At 41.8% G+C, this 19,727-nt stretch overlaps 1 protein-coding gene across 2 annotated transcripts in view; it reads left to right on the top strand.

The window, feature by feature from the left end:
* Window positions 1–19,727, top strand: part of ttn.2 (titin, tandem duplicate 2) — a 413,561-nt gene that overhangs the window by 264,017 nt on the left and 129,817 nt on the right. For both annotated transcript variants that reach the window (XM_070875791.1, XM_070875789.1), the window contains 20 exons: window positions 610–876; window positions 1,105–1,368; window positions 1,471–1,610; window positions 1,856–1,982; window positions 2,191–2,457; window positions 2,558–2,824; window positions 2,925–3,191; window positions 3,367–3,506; window positions 3,597–3,723; window positions 4,353–4,495; window positions 6,397–6,520; window positions 6,632–6,898; window positions 7,662–7,759; window positions 16,283–16,451; window positions 16,553–16,822; window positions 16,915–17,181; window positions 18,267–18,545; window positions 18,633–19,041; window positions 19,143–19,267; window positions 19,355–19,621. In XM_070875791.1, the coding sequence (XP_070731892.1) occupies window positions 610–876; window positions 1,105–1,368; window positions 1,471–1,610; window positions 1,856–1,982; window positions 2,191–2,457; window positions 2,558–2,824; window positions 2,925–3,191; window positions 3,367–3,506; window positions 3,597–3,723; window positions 4,353–4,495; window positions 6,397–6,520; window positions 6,632–6,898; window positions 7,662–7,759; window positions 16,283–16,451; window positions 16,553–16,822; window positions 16,915–17,181; window positions 18,267–18,545; window positions 18,633–19,041; window positions 19,143–19,267; window positions 19,355–19,621 (4,284 nt within the window). The remainder of the gene's footprint in view (window positions 1–609; window positions 877–1,104; window positions 1,369–1,470; window positions 1,611–1,855; window positions 1,983–2,190; window positions 2,458–2,557; window positions 2,825–2,924; window positions 3,192–3,366; window positions 3,507–3,596; window positions 3,724–4,352; window positions 4,496–6,396; window positions 6,521–6,631; window positions 6,899–7,661; window positions 7,760–16,282; window positions 16,452–16,552; window positions 16,823–16,914; window positions 17,182–18,266; window positions 18,546–18,632; window positions 19,042–19,142; window positions 19,268–19,354; window positions 19,622–19,727) is intronic.

The following is a 19,727-nucleotide window of genomic DNA, read 5'->3' as shown; positions in this document are numbered from 1 at the left end:
AGGGGCCTAGGTAGAGTGACTAAGAAGGACCTAGTTCCCTTAGCAGAGGGGTCAATAAATATGGGGCATAGATTTAAAGTAATTGGTAGAAAGATTAGAAGGGAATTGAGGAGACATTTTTTCACCGAGAGGGTGGTGGGGGTCTGGAACTCACTGCCTGAAAGCGTGCAAGAGGCAGAAACCCTCATCACATTTGAAAAGTACTTGGATATGCACTTGAACTGCCGTAACCTACAAGGCTGTGGATCAGGACCTGGAAAGTGGGTTTCCTTGGCTAGCTCTTTTTCGGCCAGTACCGACAGGATGAGCCGAATGGTCTCCTGTGCTGTAAATTTCTATGATTCTTTGAATGTTTCATCTGAAAGACAGCACTCCCTCAGTACTGCACTGAAGTGTAAGCCTAGATTATGTGCTCAAAACTCTGGAGTGAGGCTTGAATCCATCACACTCTGGCTGAGGCAAGAGCACTGAGCCAAGGCTGACACATAATAATAGTTTTTATGTCATCTTTCAACATATAAAATAAATGTAGATTTCAATTGAATGATTAATTACATGATTTTGAACTGATGTAATATTAATTTCTCCATACATTACTTCATATTTCAGGTATGAGATTGAAGTTCATTACACCACTAAAAGATCAAACAGTCAAAGAAGGTAACACGGCTCGCTTTGAAATCGAGTTATCACATGAAAATCTCCCAGTGACTTGGTACCGAAATGAAACCAAAATTCACCCAAGCAGGACTATTGTGGTCTCTAGTGATGGGAAGAAGCACGTATTAGAAATGAAAGAAGCAACTCTTGATGATACATGTCTGATACGGGCAGAAGTCGCTCAGCTATCTACAAAAGGTCATCTGATTGTCCTAGGTAAGGATTAAGTAAAGCAATTGTTTTGACTTCTGCTGTGCAATGAAACTAACATCGTGTGTTGTGTGCAATTCTTCATATAGTACTGATAAAGAAAAGATAAAAACTGGGGGTGGGGCATAAGATTTAATGATGATTAATTTCTTGAAAAGTTTTGAAAATGAACTTTCTGTGAGAGGCGCCTTCTTTCTTCAGGCAGAATATTAGCTGTTTGTCTTTCATCCACAGAGGCTGATCCTTATTTCACTGTGAAACTACAAGATTACACTGCTGTAGAGAAAGATGAAGTCAACCTCGAATGTGAAGTCAGCAAGGACGTGCCGGTAAAATGGCTGAAGGATGGCAAGGAAATGAGAGCATCAAAAACAATTTCAATGAAAGTTATTGATAAACGGCGTATTTTGACGATCAAAAAAGTTGACAATAAGGACAAGGGTGAATATGAGTGTGACTGTGGAACTGACAAGACGAAAGCCTCTATGAATATTGAAGGTATACACTTTATGAATGCGTATACATAGATTCTTCAAAAGTTATAAAGTAATCTTTTATGTGCAGTTTAAACACCCATTTTTAATATTAATGTGGTTACAGCTCGCATTATCAAGGTGGTGCATCCATTGTATGGTGTAGAAATCTTTGACGGTGAAACTGCCCACTTTGAAGTGGAGATCTCAGAAGCTGATGTGCATCCTCAATGGAAGCTGAAGGGCGAAACTTTGTTACCATCACCTGTACGTTGTTTTCTTGATTTAGTTCAAAATTAAACATTCCTGCCTCTGTATTGGAAATGTTCGGTCGGAAATAATTTAACTCAGAATTGTGTTATTTGTTAAAATGTTCACTACAAAATCTACTTCCTAATAAATATTCAATGGACCTTAGGAGCTCGTATATATATATTTGAAAAAAAGTCGGGGAAAGTTTAATACAAATGAACATCATCCCAATGTATCTCTGACTATTTTGTAATTGACAGAATTGTGAAATTATCGAGGATGGCAAGAAACATGTTCTGACCCTCTACAATTGCAAGCTAATGGATTCTGGAGAAGTTTCTTTCCAAGCTGCTAATGCGAAGTGCGCAGCTCATCTGAATGTCAAAGGTAATTTTCAATAATTTGGATGAACTGGTTATTTTTTTTTTGGAGTTTTAATAATTACAATTCAGGCTAGTATTTTAGTACCTTAGTTCCACATTCTATTCCTTTAAATAGTACATATGATTTGCATATGCAACATATACATTTAAATCTATATATTGCCCACATGGGTTATTAATCTAATTATTTTACTTCCTACACTCCCATCCAGAACTTCCACTCACCTTTATTGTACCACTAAATGATGTGAAAGTATACGAGAAAGATGAAGCAAAGTTTGAATGTGAAGTGTCCAGAGAGCCCAAGACTTTCCGTTGGTTAAAAGGAACTGAGGAGGTTAAACCTGGTGCTAAGTTTGAAATTTTAACAGAAGGGAAAAAACATATGTTGGTAGTTAAGGAAGCTGCATTTGATGATGAGGGAAAATATATGTTTGAAGCAGAGGACAAGAGGACAAGTGGCAAACTGATTATCCAAGGCAAGTGAAAGCGGCAAGACTGCAATGTATGAATTCCTTCGAAGATAAATTGTTCTCTTGTTACTGCAGCTTGAAGTTGATAAAATTCCTTTATTTATAGGCATACGACTTGAATTCACCAAACCTCTTGAAGACCAGACTGTAAAAGAGCGCGAGACTGCAGAATTTGTAGCTGAGCTTTCTCATGACAACATTCAGGTTGTGTGGTACAAAAATGACAATCGCCTGCATCCAAGTAGGTCAGTGGCTATGAAAGACGAGGGTAGGATCCATGCCATCACATTCAAAGATGTGACCATCGATGATATTTCCCTCATCAAAATTGAAGCAATGGCTAAAAGTTCAGAGGCCAAACTTACTGTGCTCGGTAAATATGGAAGCACATTAATTATTTTGCAAACTGAGCTTTGAACTGAAAACCTACATTTATTTTTGGATTTTTCTTATTCATTTTTTGATTTTCTTAGAGGGTGACCCATACTTTATAAGAAAATTGCAGGATTATACAGCCGTGGAAAAAGATGAAGTTATCTTCCAGTGCGAAGTCAGTAGAACTGCTGCTCCAGTTAAATGGTATAAGGATGGAAAAGAATTGATTCCCTCAAAGAACATTCAGATTAACTCAGACGGGAGGAAACGCATATTGGTTGTTAAACGGGCTCTGAAGAATGATCAGGGCCAATATTCATGTGACTGCGGCTCTGACAACACAGCAGCCAAACTAAATATTGAGGGTAAGAATAACTGAATGCCGACTTATTGATAGCATTTAGAAATACCTGACATTTGGACTAGTTTACTGAGGCGACTTAGAGCTTGCATTTTTAGTAAATTAGAAGAATTTATTTTAAATGCATTAGTATTGTGTTTTTTTTAAAGAGAATAACATTTGACATGATTTTGCTTCAGAACGCGACATCAAGATATTACGTCCACTGTACAGCGTTGAAGTCACAGAAACAGAAATTGCTCGCTTCGAGACTGAAATTTCTGAAGAAGATGTACATGGCAATTGGAAGCTGAAGGGTGAAAATTTGCGTCCGTCTCCTGTGAGTTTTAACATTAGAGAAGTGCTGAAGTTTTTCTTTTTTTTTCCTTCCTTAAAAGTTTTACATGCATTTTTTTAAATTACAATTCAGGACTGTGAAATTAAAGAGGAAGGCACGAAGCACTTTCTTATACTGTACAACGTGCTCATGGATCAAGCTGGGGAAGTTGACTTCCAGGCTGCGAACGCCAAATCCAGTGCTCATTTGAGAGTCAAAGGTAGATAGTTGTTTAATATTGTATTGCCAAGAATGTTAATAGCCAAGACATTTGCACTTATTAAAACCATAAGGCATTCTGGCATTAATAGGGAGCTGTGCCTTTCTGTGCATGTTACAAATGGTGGTTCTGGATATTTATACGACATTTTCTATTGTAAAAGTTAATGAACAGCTGTTAGTCTCCAAAATTGTTGACCACCTGGTTACATGGAATAGGTTGTTGCAGTTTTAAATGGAGAGTTGCCGCGTTTGCAGTTTGGATGGTGAATAATATCCCAAGTCTGCATTTTTGGAAAATGCCGAACGACTGCTGGACAGAATCGGGCAGCTGCCAGAGAGACAACTGTGTAACCAACCAATCGGATCCGCCGTTATTTTGGACACGGTATTCCTTAAGTAGCAATGGGGACAACTATGAGAGGCAGTTTCAATGATGCGTCTCAGATTTACTGCTGACCTTATTACTCTTCAGGAAATAGAATGTGCAAATACATGTTTTAACTTCACCTGTCGCTCCTTGGACTAGGCCTTGGTCGCAGTCTCCCGGGACAGTCGAAATGGAGCTTTAAATTAAATGGTTCATTCACTTGAGGCTGAAGGGCATAACCATGTCTTTTGCATCCAAAGCTCGAGTGATCGGTTTACTCCGGCCCCTCAAGGATGTGACAGTAACCGCTGGGGATTCGGCAACTTTCGAGTGTGAACTGTCATATGTAGGAATTGAAGCCCAATGGTTCTTGAAGAACAAATTACTTGAGTCCAGCGACAGAGTATGTTGATAAGTATTATGTGATGTTTCTTTACTTTTGGATAATTCATGGAGAACTTAAAAGTATTAGAGTGGTATACACATTCCAAAGCGCTGTGGCTGTACAATCCCACTGAGCTCTCTGTATATAAGGGGCTGCGACGGTTTGCAGTTCCATTTCAGGCATTTGATTTGGGGTTCAAGATAACAAGTTGCGTTCCTCTGTTACTATTTTTAATCGCCGCCAAAAGAAATGCTGATTTTGTTACGAATTCATTGTATTTAAGCTATGCACTGTTACAAATCAATAACAATATATATTGCACCTAAAAATCTATATTCTACACCTCTAAAGTTCGTTATATGTGGAAAGCAACAATTGGAAAAAAAAACTTCAGTACTTGTTTCTTTTGCTGTTACTAGAAGCATATGCATCAGTGCCGTCCTTAAAATATTTTTCAAAGATGTATTTTCGTAACTATGATAAACGGCAAGTGCGAAGAAGCTTTCGAGTTCTGAAAGAAATACTGTCTCTGATTGTTTTTGTAAAGCAAGGTTCTTCCGTAGGTAAAATATTAAATGCATATATTTCAAACAATACTTATTTAGTATTGTATACAACATGTTTACTAAAATTCTCGAATATTAGATATTTCTTTCCATAGGGTTGGTATGGTTTGTAAGCGAGCGTGATCCTTTTTATTCCGAATGGAACCAATCTTACTTTGCTTCTTAAATCCATAACTTTTTTACGATTAGTTCACATCTACTGAAAACAAAAATCGTAAATCTATAACACTCTGGATAAGCAAAATTGATTTCATGATCTAATTCAGTTTCTAATTATCTGAATGATGGATTCTACAATTCACAGTAAGATTAAATATCATAAATTTGCATATTTTAATTTGTCATCGTTGTAACAACTATCTTGATATGGACAATATCAATTTGCAAATTCTGCTCAGGCTGACAAATCTTACAGACGCAGATATGAAATCTGATTGTAGTGATACCATCAAATATGTAATTACTATGCCACTGGGAAAACAAATGAGGAAAGATAAGTAAAAAGAGATTTATTTCTGAAACCGTGAAACCGAAGAATTAAGATAGTCTAACAGCAGATGGCAATCAAATGCACAACATAGACTCCCGGAGAGGGTTGTTGAGAAGGATTTGTTGTTGTAATCTTTATGTTAATTGTACTGTAAGGACAACAACAGTTTATTAAGCATTTATTAAAATTGACAGTGTATTGTAGTGCAATGTCACCTTTTGTAATAGTGAAAAATACACCTTGATATCCAGTTCCATGTGAATGTACATGGCTGGATGTTGTATGCAAAGCAACGTTTGTTTTTATACATTAGAAAACATGTAATAATGGAACTATTAATTCTTGAGTACCCAAAACTTGAATTTTTAAAACAATATAACAATAACTAAAACATCCATGATAAACTAATTCAGCTTTCAATTAACTGAATTATATCTGTTATCCAGAAAAAACATGATATATATAAAAGGCAAGGCTACATTTCACTTACCCATTGAGGTGAGCCCTGAGGGCCTCTTGCTAGCCCAAGATCAGATCAGCCATGATCTTACTGAGTGGCAATCAGGCTCGAGGGGCAAGATGGCCTACTCCTGCTCCTATTTCTTATGTTCTTATGAGAAATTTAAAACATTTAAATGTGCAGAACTGTAATATTTCTTAATATTTTGCAGCAGTTGAAATGTATTGATAGTTTTGCAGATGTCTGATAAACCCCCACATTTTGAAAGCTATAAAGGAGAGTCAGTATTAAAATGTGGTGGTTGTTTGAAATAGACAATTTGCCTTACACATAGTTAATTACCTAGTTATCATTTTGCTATTTTAAACCTGACTTGCAATCTGAAAGTCTTATTTTGGGTCAGGTTGTTACTCGTGCTGAAGGAAGAGTGCACACTTTCACCCTCCGAGAGGTTCAGTTAAAGGAGGCTGGTGAAGTCAAACTCACTGCTAAAGACTTTGCGACATCTGCTAAGCTTATCGTTAAAGGTGAGTGATACACCATGCCAATTAAATATTGGAAGTTTTTTTTCCAAACCAATATATTTGGTCATGCATTTTATGACTAATGTGTTGAATTTTCATTTAAATCTTTTACAGAACCAGCAGTTGAATTCACCAAACCTCTGGAGGACCAGACAGTTGAAGAAGAAGCCACTGCTACACTGGAGTGTGAGGTGTCCAGAGAGACTGCTGAGGTTATATGGTTTAAGGATGGAAAAGAAATTCATAAAACAAAGAAACATGATATAATTGTTGATGGAAGAGTTAGAAAGCTTCTTATCCATGACTGCAAACCTGAAGATTCCAAAACATATACTTGTGATGCCGTAGGCTTCAAGACTTCCTGTTTCCTCACTGTGGAACGTAAGTAAATATAGGGACCGAAATTGATCAACTTACCGCCCATTTCCGCCGACATTCCTCTGCAAGATCCACCCAGTGCCACTTTCGACATGGCCTGGAGTGGGCGGGAGGGGAGAGCCGCCGGGAACTGCCCGCTGACATCAGCGGACGGCCGAGTGGCACAACTGACCACCCGCCCGCCGAGCTCCCATATTCATGCAGGCGGGAGTCGGCTGGAGTCGGTGCCAGAACAGGGGTGGACCGCTGGCTGGAGGCTGGTCTGTCCCCAACGGTGAGTATGAAGATCCTGAAAGAAAAGTTAGTAAACATTTTTTTTTCCACAGCAACTTACCTGGATGGGATCCCCTGAAGGTCTTCCGATAGTTTTTACATTTGTTCCTGATGATTTTTATTTTCAGGTCTTCGACCCTCTGTGGGCCCGACTCCATCCTCGGTGGCACTTGGGCGGTAAGCGCCTCTGCCGCCGAGAATGAGGGCTCCTGCCTTCTGCCGCCCAGATTGGTGGCGTACGTCATTCATTTGCCACCCACTGACCTTCGAGGGACCTCGGCAATGAAAACCCTGCCGAAAGTACCGTCCGGTATCTCGGCAGCCGTCGGCAGCACTTTGGGCGAGACATGGGCGGGCAGAGGCCTTGACCAAATTTGGTCCCATAGTGTACAATATTCATAACTAAAGCATTATGCTACAATGTTGAGATCTACATTGATGACAATATATATGTTGCTATTTCTTTGCCAGTAAGGCTTTGTTTCTTTCACAGCTCCTCATGTTGAATTTACAAAGCCTCTCACTGATCTTGAGGTGAAAGAAAAGGAAGTTGCTACATTTGTATGTGAAGTTTCACGTGAAAATGCAAAGGTTTGTCTTTTGTTTAATTCATTGTATCATTTTTCTTTTATGTTGATAATTAAAACGCAATCATTTAACTTTAAGCAAAGGGTAGATTAGATAGCATATTGTTACTGCTGCGAGACTCACATGTATTCACTTGTGTTTCTGCTACAGTGTAAGGGTACAGTTAATGAGCCGTCATGGTGAAATAAATTTCCCTGTACACTTTCCTGTACAATTGTCAATCCCTCTCTTTAGGGCTTGAAACTTACTCAATTGCTAGTTTCCATTTTTCTTGGGACTGCATGCGTCCTCATTTTTTCTGCCTATGTGCAGGCCCTCTGTTTCCAAATTATGCATGCATGACCTTGGCACAGCTCTCAAACTCTCATGGATCCAAACCTTCTTGCCAGGTGCCATCAGTGCCCCCCATCCCACCTTTGCCCACTCCATCTCACATGTCAACAGCAGCACCACACTTTCTGCCTCAGCCCCAAAGCCCCAATTTCTCTGTCTATGTGCATGTTATGCTGTGTTTCCCCTACCTTTATATTACCTGTGATTTTCAGGGCTTCTCCAAGGATGCAGAGTATCAATGTTCTGTTCCTGTGACCATGAGGCACCCAGTCTCAAGGGGTAGCTTGCAATACTGTCCATAAGCAGCCAGAAAGCCCTGAAGCTTGTAACTGATAACACAGCTTCAGGTCTCCCAGGCCAACAGTCACATTCAAGTTTCTTGCTTTGTTTTCTGGTGCTAGGCCCAAGATAGGGAATTTAAGTGTGCCTGTTCCTGTCCAGTGTCGGGGTGGAATAGATTCAGGAAAATTGGCCCCTATACATTTGATGTTTCTATTGCGTGTTTATTTTTAGATAACTTTTTTCCATACTTCACTTGCTAATTATGCCCTTGTAACATTCTACGATACTCCTCCAAATGTTACTGTGACACATAAAGCAGAAACCTTTCCTTCTAATTATGTTCTCTTACCAGGATTACATCATTATTTCTGATACGTCCTTACTACACAGTATAAATGCACACGAGGCCCATGCTTGAGAGAAGGTCAGTCTGTGACCTGTCCTTTATTCCTTAGCACTCAAGTGCAGGAAGTGGGTGGAGCTTCCCCTTTTATATCTGAAGGTCTAGGTTAGGAGTGTCTCACACAAGTTCACCACCTAGTGGTCAGTGTTCACACGGTGTACAACTTAGGTCAGTTTATACATGGGTTACAATGCTGGTTGAATACATGACATCACCTCCCCCCCCAAAGTCTTATTGGGATCACAGGTTGAGTCTCTCTGGTGGTTTACACTCCCTTGTAGAGCGCCTGAGTTGGGGCTCCGGTTGTTGGGCGCTGGCCTGAGTGTCTGCTGTTTGCGGTGCCTCAGGCCTGTCCGGACTGCCCACAGTGACTGAGCTCTGCTCCCTTTGGTTCCTGTGTTCGGTCACCTGTGGTGGAGTGAACTCTACATCGTGTTCTTCCTCTGCTTCTTCTATGGGGTTGCTGAACCTCCTTTTTGTTTGATCCACATGTTTGCGGCAGATTTGTCCATTGCAAAGTTTAACTACCAGAATCCTATTTCCCTCTTTGGCAACCACAATGCCTGCGAGCCATTTGGGCCCTGCAGCGTAGTTGAGGACAAAAGCAGGATCATTTACATCAATACATCGCGCCCTTGCATTCCTGTCATGGTAGTCATATTGTGACTGGCGCCTGCTCTCGACAATTTCTTTCATGGTGGGGTGTATAAGGGATAACCGGGTTTTGAGCGTCCTTTTCATTAGCAGCTCTGCGGGTGGAACCCCTGTGACCGAGTGTGGTCGGGATCTATTAGCCAACAGGAGGCGTGATATGCGGCTTTGTAGGGAATCCCCTTGGATTCTGAGCATTTGTCCAGACTTTAATCTGACGGGCTGTCACGGGTGAGCCTTCGCTTCCGAAAGCTTCAACAGCCATGACCATCTCAGCAGCATGCTCGGTAGCCCCCTCAGTGGTGGCTAGTGGGAGCCTGCTGAGTGCATCGGCGCAGTTTTCGGTGCCCGGTCTGTGCCGAATTGTGTAGTCATAGGCGGCTAACGTGAGTGCCCACCTCTGTATGCAGGCCGATGCGTTTGCATTTATGGCCTTGGTGTCAGCCAAAAGGGACGTTAGGGGTTTGTGATCTGTCTCCAGCTCAAATTTCCTGCCAAACAGGTACTGGTGCATTTTCTTTACCGCATATACACATGCGAGCGCCTCCTTTTCTACCATCCCGTAGCACCTTTCTGTCTGGGACAGACTTCTGGAGGCATAAGCTACCGGCTGTAACTGACCCTTGGCATTGACATGCTGCAACACACACCCGACACCATAGGACGACGCATCGCACGTTAACACAAGTTTCTTACATGGGTCATATAGCGTTAACAGATTGTTGGAACATAACAAATTGCGTGCTCTATTAAAAGCCCTTTCCTGGCTGTCCCCCCAGACCCATTCGCGACTTTTGCGTAGGAGCACGTGTAGCGGCTCTAACAGCGTGCTCAATTTGGGAAGACAGTTACCAAAATAGTTCAGGAGCCCCAAGAATGAACGCAGCTCCGTCATGTTATGGGGTTTGGGTGCTCTCTGGATCGCTTCCATCTTGGACGCAGTAGGGCTGATCCCGTCTGCTGCTGCCCTCATCCCCAGGAATTCTACCTCTGGAGCTAGGAAGACGCACTTCGCCTTTTTCAGTCGCAGCCCTACCCGGTCCAGTCTGCATAGCACCTCCTCCAGGTTGTGGAGGCGTTCTTCAGTATCGTAACCCATAATGAGGATGTCGTCCTGAAAAACCACCGTCCCTGAAATCGACTTGAGGAGGCTTTCCATATTTCGTTGGAAGATCGCGGCGGCCGAGCGAATCCCGAACGGACATCTGTTGTACTCAAACAACCCCTTGTGTGTCGTGATGGTGGTCAGCTTCTTCGACTCACTCGCCAGCTCCTGGGTCATGTAAGCTGAGGTCAGGTCCAATTTTGAAAAAAGTTTGCCACCGGATAGCGTCGCAAAGAGATCCTCCGCTCTCGGTAGCAGGTACTGGTCTTGGAGTGACACCCGATTGATGGTGGCCTTGTAATCGCCACATATCCTGACCGACCCATCCGCCTTGAGCACCGGCACAATCGGGTTCGCCCAGTCACTGAATTCAACTGGCAAGATGATGCTTCCCTCAGCAGGCGGTCCAATTCGCCTTCTATCTTTTCCCGCATCACGTACGGCACCGCTCTGGCCTTGTGGTGTACTGGCCTGGCGTCCGTGTTTATGTGAATCACTACCTTGGCCCCCATGAAAGTGCCAATGCCGGGTTGAAATAATGAGTCAAATTTGTCCAGGATCTGTGAGCATGATACTCGCTCCACAGAGGAAATTGCATTGATATCGCCCCATTTCCAGTTCATGACAGCAAGCCAACTCCTCCCCAGTAGTGCGGGACCGTCCCCTGGGACAATCCAGAGTGGCAGTCTGTTCTCCGAATCTTTGTGCCTAGCATCGGAATGATCTGCTTTGTGTAAGTCCGTAGCTGTGCGTCAATCGGCGATAATTTTGGCCTCCTGGCCTTGGACGCCCACAACTTTTCGAACTGTTTGATACCCATCAGGGACTGGCTGGCCCCCGTGTCTAACTCCATTGATACTGGGATGCCATTGAGGAGCACTTTCATCATTATCGGTGGTGTCCTGGTGTATGAACTGTACACGTGCTCCACATGAACTCGCTGAACTTCAGCTTCCAGCGATTTCCCCCAGCGTTCATTTCTGCAATTTCTGCAGGTATTTTGCTCACCTCTGCAAACTCCGGCTGAGTGTGTGCCTCCACGCCTCCAACATGAGCTGCGGTTTGAAACAAAAGGTCCCTTGCCAGTCGATCGTCCCTGACTGCCCCTGTTATTGCCCTTGAGTGCGCCATTAGCAGGTGTTGATGGCCCCGTTACTGGCCGCATTGTCCCTTGCAATGGCGTGAATCGCCGTTCAGCTTGCCATTGTCTCTGTCGAACTCCCCCTCTGTGTTCGACTACATGTTGGGGCATGCCCGATTGCCCTTGTCTTCCTGGAGAACTGTGTGCTGCTTTAACAATGTTGAATCTCTGACCCAACCATTCCTTAACGCAGTACCTCTCGTCTGTTCTGCTCGTGGCCATGCTCGCGTGGTTTATATCCCAGTTTCTTGTCGCCATTGATACGTCCTTACTATACAGTATAAATGCACACGAGGCCCATGCTTGAGAGAAGGTCAGTCTGTGATCTATCCTTTATTCCTTAGCACTCAAGTGCAGGAAGTGGGTGGAGCTTCCCCTTTTATATCTAAAGGTCTAGGTTAGGAGTGTCTCCCACAAGTTCACCACCTAGTGGTCATTGTTCTCACAGTGTACAACTTAGGTCAGTTTATACATGGATTACAATGCTGGTTGAATACATGACAACTTCCATGAGTTTAACCATTCAATCAACCTTCACCAATATTAGAATTTATACTTGAACCTGCAGAGTCATATCTGCAAAAATTAGGTGTTCCATTTGTTCCAAGCATTTATAGATAGATAAAAAGAAAGAACAAGTTCACTAATGTCCTCAGGGCAGTAAACCTGACATTCCTGCCCAGTCCCTACTCCACTCTCTCAAGATGTTGTTGACTTTTAATACCCTCTAAAGTGACCTCGCATACCCTTTAGTTGTAAAACAATCATTGCAAAACAGAACAATAAGAGAAATAATGGACGAGCGTATTGGTATTGGCCCAATCATTGGATCAGGCCACGACTCAGGCAATCGCTGCCCAGTCAACCCTAATAAAAACTATATCAATATCTGGGACTGATGCCCAAGTTAGAAGAACTGCCCTATCAAGCAACAGCCTGACATAGCTGAGCTGAAAGAGTCATATCTTTCAGTCAGCATCCCAGATTCCTCCATCACCATTCCTGGGTATGTTCTATCACACCAGCAGAAGAGACCTACCAGAGTGGGAGCATAATGGTGTACAGCCACGTGAGTGTGGCCCTTTGGAGTCTTCCAAACCCCATGAAGTCTCATGGTTTCAGGTCAAATAAAGCAATGAAATCTGCTTATTACTACATACTTCCCTCCTTCAACTGAAGAATCAGTACCTCCCTATGTTGAACACCACTTGGAAGAAGCACTGAGGGAAATGTACTCCAGATGAGGGTGTCAAAGTGATGATACTGGTGAGCCACCAATAGCGACGCACTGGTATCAACTGACTGAGTCCTGAAGGACACAGATGCCAGATTAACTTTGCATCAGATGGTGAGGAAACCAATGCTGGAGAATAATGTGCTTAACCCTATCCTCACCAACCTACCTGTTGCAGACACTTCTGTGCATGATAGCATTCGTAGGAGTAACCACCGCACAATCACTGTGAAGACAAAGTCTTATCTTCATAGTGAGAATATCTTCCATCATGTACTACTGCTATGCTATGTGGGATAAACTGAGGATAGATCTTGTAGCCCAAAAGTGGGTATCCATGCAGTACTGTGGGCCATCAGTAATAGCCAAATTATAATCCCATCCAAATCTGTAACCTAATGGCCTTGCCATTCTTCTATATTCATAAGGCCAGGAGATAACATTGGTTCAATAGAGGGAGCACAAGGCTTACCTTAAAATGAAGCACCAATCTAGTAATTTTACAGCAGAGAGCTATCTGCGTGCTAAACACTAAAAGGAGCAGATTATAGACAGAGCTCGGCATTCCACAATTAACGGATCACAGAAAAGCTCTGTACTCCTACTATATCCAGTTGAGAATGGTAGTGAATCAGGCAACAATTGGGAGGAGAAGGCTCCATGAACATCTCCAGCCTCAACTATGGCAGAGACCAGCATATGACTGCAAGAGACCAGGCTGAAGTGTTTTCTAGCATCTCCAACCAGAAGTGCCAAGTGTCTGATCCTACTTGGCTTCCTCTTGAGGTCCCTACGATCATAGAAGCCAATGTCTAGCCAGCTTGGTTCACTCTATGTGACATTAAGAAGCAAATGAGTATACCAGACACAGCACGACCTATGGGCCTTAATAATATCCCAGCTGTTGTGCTAAATACCTGTGCCCCAGAACTAGCTGGTCCCCTAGCCAGGGTACTCAGTGCTGCTATGACACTGGTAGACTGGCTATGAGCCGACAACATTGAAAAAAGCCCAAGTAAGACCTTTCCTCAAAAAGCTTGACAAATCTAACTCAGCCAATTTTCATCCTACCAGCCTCTCTCAACATGAGCAAAATAGGTAAAGAAATAGTCAATAGTGATATCAAAAGAAACCTTGCAGGAGCCCTGCTGAAGTTCTGGCACTAGGCAACCGACATCCCAGCGCCTAAAGGGGAGGTCAGCAGGACCACCCAAAAAGTTAAAGAAAAGCCAAGGCAACTAAACCAGAGTGTCCAGCATCTAGGAGAAATGCATTAATGGGAAAAACATTTAATTTCAACTGCCCACCTGCTCCCCCTTGGACATATCGTCCCAGCAGCTTCTCCGTGACGCTTGCTTTTCCTGTCGGAAATAGCGGCAGGCGCTACGACAGGTGAAAGCAGACAAGTTCGCAACCGTGACGCTATGGGGGCATTGCACACTTCACTGAAGTTCACGGTAGGCGCTGACAGCGCGGTGCTCGGGCGGGCGGTGCTAACCAACCAAATTTCTCCCCCATGGTACCAAGGAATCTTAGAAAAACTGAGGATAATGGGGGTCAGTGGTAAAACCTTTCAATAACTGGACTCATACCAGACTCGCAGGAAGATGGTTGTGGTTTTTGGAAGTCAATTATCAAAGGTTCAAGGACAACACTGTGCAAGTTCCTTATAGCAGCGTCCTTGGCCAAACCACCTTCAGCGGTTTCATCAGTGCATTCCCTTTGTCACAAGGTCAAGAATGGGGCCGCTAGCTAACAATTTTATAGTGTTCAGCTCCATTCACACTTGGCCAATAATGGAGCAGCCCAGGGTAGTCCACAGCCAGACAATATCCACGCTTAGGATGACAAGTATCAGGTAATGTTCGTACCACTTAAGTGCTAGGAAATTACCGTCTTCAACAAGAAAAGGCCCAACTACCTTCCCATAGACTCAAAGGCACTACCATCAGCATCCTGGGAATCACGATTTACCAAAAGATTATCTAGATTAGCCGTAACAAAATTACCACTGCAGGAGAAGGGCAGAGGCTGGGCATTCTGGAATGGGTGGCTCAGTTGATTGCTCAATACCTCGCCACCATCAATAAGTATGATAGAATACTCATCACGCACCTGGATGGCAACTAGACTCGATGCTCAATACCATCCAGGACAAAAACATCCAGTTGTTGAACCCCCCTGCTTTTGAACTCAATATCCAGCCCACTTAGTACGTGTGACGGTAATCCCTTCATTACTGGCAAACTGTGACTGCAGTATGTATTAGCTGCAGGATGCATCAGCAACTCTACAAGCTTACTTCAACAGCATTTCCCAGCCTCTTAACCTCTACTACCAAGAAGTACCAGATGGGAGCACCAGTACCTACAAGTTCCCCTCTAAGTCACACACCATCTTGATATGGATACCTACCAACTTTCCTTCATCATGCATAAGTTAATATCCTAATATTCTCTACTTAATGCTGTTGTGGGAGTAAGATCACTACAAGGACCACAACAGTTCAAGGACACAGTCCACCACCACCTTCTCAGGTAGCTAAGGATGGGCTATTAATGCAGTATTGCCAGAATCACCCACATCTTAAGATTTTTTAATTATATAGCATCATATAATTTCCTCAGGGCATCCCAAAACAATTTAGAACCAATGGTTTACATAGAATTACATAGAATTTACAGCACAGAAAACAGGCCAATCAGCCCTATACCAGTGTTTATGCTCCATACAAGGCTCCTCCCACTCTATTTACTTCATCTGACCCTCATCTCGCCCTATCAGCATATCCTTCTATTTCTTTCTCCTTCGTGTACTTATCTAGCTTGCACTTCAATGCATCTATACTATTCACATACTTTGTTGCGTAGGTAGAAAAAAATACCTAGTTATCGCCTTCCCAGGCATTATGGTGAAGTAGACCAGAAGAGCTCTTTGTGATATCAAATTTGACCATCAGCACTGTCTCGCTAGGTTAGTGATTATGTTCCACAGAAACCACCCAAACATATCTGGAAATATGGAGAGTCTGGCCACATTCTTCTCTGCAGATGCTACAACCCCTGTGCTGAATCTAAAGTTAACATGTTACTTGTTATTACTCTATTAAAAAAATTCTGAGGACATGGGCACTTCAGCTTACATCAGTGTCTCTTTCAGTATAAATAGCTCAGACAGTACATCATGCTAGGCAGCAAATTATTATAGTGAAGTTCACCCCATATCAGATTTGCCACACTTTCTTCTACCAAGGAATCCATTCTAGTGTATTTTGAAAACAGTACTTTAAATATTTTGAACATGTTTCTTGTACTGTACTATAAAATAATTTTGAAATTATCCTGAGCAAGGCATTACGGATTTTTTTTAAATTTCAGGTTCGTTGGTTTAAGGATGGTGTTGAAGTAAGAAAAGGCAAAAAGTATGACATTGTTGCTAAAGGCGTGGAGAGATTGCTTACCATTCACAAAAGCAGCTTTGATGATGAAGCTGAATATGAATGTGATGCAAGGACAGCTAAAACTTCTGGATTGCTTACAGTTTTAGGTAATCAGTCAGATCAAAGCTGTGCATAATTTTAACTTTCAAAAAAACATTTTGGGTTTTTATGATCCATTTGTACTTATATATAATGCCATGTTTTGTAGAAGAGGAAGCTATCTTTACGAAGAACCTTGCAAATGCTGAAGTTACTGAAACAGAGAGTATTAAATTGATTTGTGAAGTTTCCAAACCAAATGCTGACGTAACTTGGTTCAAGGGAGATACAGAGTTGCCTGAAATTGGCAGATACGAACAACTTACTGATGGCAGAAAACGAATTTTAGTAATTCAGAAAACCAACCCAGGTGATGCTGGTGAATATAATTGCAGACTCCCAAATGGCATGCGGACTTCATGTCAACTGAAAGTTAATGGTATGTACTGTAGTGTATTCTGATATGAGTATGCTTTTACAGCTGTGTCTTAATTTTTCTCAGTGTAATTTATCCTCTTAATTTTATTACAGAACTGGCAGCAGAATTTATTTCTCGACCACAGAACCTGGAGGTAGTCGAAGGAGACAAAGCAGAGTTTGTCTGCTCCGTATCAAAAGACATTTATGAAGTGAAATGGCTTAAAGGTGATAAAGAGCTTACATCGGATGATAAATATGAAATCTTATCTGATGGCAAAAAACGAATGCTCGTTGTAAAGAACTCCATACCAAAAGATGAAGGAACTTATGCTGCCATGATTGGTACTTCAAGAGCAACAGCGGAACTGACAGTTATTGGTAAGTCGTTTAAACTACATTGTGAGTTTACAAAAGGATGGGTGAAGATTTACAGTAAATAGGAGCATTGCACATGCACAGTCAAATTACATTATTTTAATTAAATTATTAAAAAAGAAAAATATGTAGGGGAAGATTTTACCTGACAAAAATGGGGGCAGTAGGATGGAGGTTGTGGACAGAGCACTCCGATCCTGCTCTGTCACCATTTTTCCCGGGCCTTCTGCTGGGCGACCGGGGCACCTATCTGAAGCAGGCTTCAGCCACATTCGTCTATTTAAATCAGTGTTCCTATTTCTTACATAGGACCTCGATGCAATTTTAGCTGCCTGCTGGGCAGTGTCAGCCGTGGATACGCCATGCAGTAAAACGTGGTGATACAGCAGAATACGGCCAAAATATATTTTTGTGTAACCTGGAGGAGCAGGGGTGTTCCTCCAAGCTCCACAAGAGTAATGTGGGCCGCTGCCACCCCAGGTTCCCCTCCACCTCTGATCTACCTTTTTCCCAGCTGGGTCTATCTCCTGACCGCTTGATATTTAGAGCCCAAAGCTGGCAAGCTGCATTGGGATGTCCATTCAGGGCATGCTGCTCACTGCATATATCTTAATGAAGACCTTGGAAATGGACCGGGCCTCCTGCTGGCACTATTAGATGGCCAGACAAGTCAGCTGCCAGATACCTAAAATCTACCCTTGATGTAAAAACTCATAGTGTATAAAGCTGAGATATTCTTTTACTTGGCTGTCTCCCATACTATCCAAGAATTTGCAAGCATCTGACAAGCAAGTCTATTTTGATGTTGAAATGCAATCATGAGTGATCTTAATGTTATTTAGATCAGAATTCTTAGTTCTCTTTCTGAGATTAGGTGCAGATAGGAATTATGGGCTAAGGTGAACAGTAGAAAATTAGTAGAATGTCACCCAGCCTAGTCCACGGCCTGAGTTACGGAATGTCACTTCTAGCCCCTAATATTAACATTGAGGGAGTAATTGCTTCCTCAAGTTAGTAGCTCTGCAAAAGTATTTAAACTTGAACTGAATTATTTTATTTTTTTGAATAAACTTTGTTTTCTTTCTCAGAAAATCTTAGGATAATAACTCCCATCAAAGACCAGCTAGCCAAAGAAGGGCAAGAAATTGTATTCAATTGTGAAGTTAACACTGAAAGTGCCAGACCAAAATGGTTAAAAAATGAAGAAACTATCTTTGATAGTCCAAAATATATCATGGTTCAGAAAAATTTAGTCTTTACTCTCAGAGTCAGAGATTCACAAAATGAAGATCAAGGAATGTATACAATTGCACTAACAAATCATAGAGGAGAACATGCAAAATGTTCAGCAACATTACAAGTACAAGGTAAATACTTTTTTCTTGAATGTTAAACAGCTGCACATAATACAAGTAAAATGCCATGTATTACATACCTACTTTTAATCTATACAGCGGAGGAACTGAAAATCATTGAACCGCTTGAAGATTGTGAAACAATAGAGAAGAAGTCTGTCACCTTCTGCTGCAAAGTTAACCGTGAAAATGTCACTCTACAATGGATGAAAAATGGGGAGGAAATTACATTTGACAAACGACTTCTGTACAAAATTGACAAGAAAAAACACTCTCTTATAATTAGAGACTGTGCGTTCAAAGATGAAGGTGAATACACTGTAATTGCTGGACAAGACAAATCAGTTGCTGAACTTATTATCACAGAGGCACCAACAGATTTCACAGAACATATTCAAGATCAGACTGTCATTGAGTTTGAAGATGCAATCTTTTCATGTCAACTGTCTAAAGAAAAAGCCACAGTGAAATGGTATAGGAATGGCAGAGAACTCAGGGAAAGCAAAAAGTATGTTTTGTTTTAATCTTTTTGTCAAAACAAAAACTGTCATTCCTAAATGTTTCATATATAACATATTAATATCATCATAATCTTGTTATGTTTGCCAGGTATCAATTTGAAAAAGATGGTAGTTTACACAGACTTATTGTAAGAGACTGTAGACCAGATGATGAATGTGAATATTCCTGTGGTGTGGAAGACAGGCGTTCAAGGGCTAGACTGTTTGTTGAAGGCAAGTAATAATTTAGAAAAACAAGTATAGCGCAACAATTTAGAAAATTCAGGAAATATGGGGCTAATTATTATTTTCTCCTTTCAGAAATCCCAGTTGAGATCATCAGACCGCCACAGGATATTCTTGAAGCTCCAGATTCGGATGTTATTTTTGAAGCTGAATTGAACAAAGATAAAGTTGAAGTCAAATGGCTCAGAAATAATATGATAATTGTTCAGGGTGATAAACATCAAATGATGAGTGAAGGAAAGGTCCACCGGTTGCAGGTCTGTATCATTCGGCCACGTGATCAGGGTGAATATAGGTTCATTGCCAAGGATAAAGATGCAAGAGCTAAACTGGAGCTTGCAGGTAAGTTAATTTGAATTTTATGAATATTGATGAGAAATGTTACATTTTCAGTCCCTATTCACAATAAAAAGGCTCTGAAGATTTAGTATATTCCTGACTTGTGAAT

The sequence above is a fragment of the Pristiophorus japonicus genome, chromosome 3 (assembly GCF_044704955.1).
Source record: "Pristiophorus japonicus isolate sPriJap1 chromosome 3, sPriJap1.hap1, whole genome shotgun sequence".
Lineage (NCBI taxonomy): Eukaryota > Metazoa > Chordata > Chondrichthyes > Pristiophoridae > Pristiophorus > Pristiophorus japonicus.
This window is presented reverse-complemented; position numbering and strand designations above follow the sequence as displayed.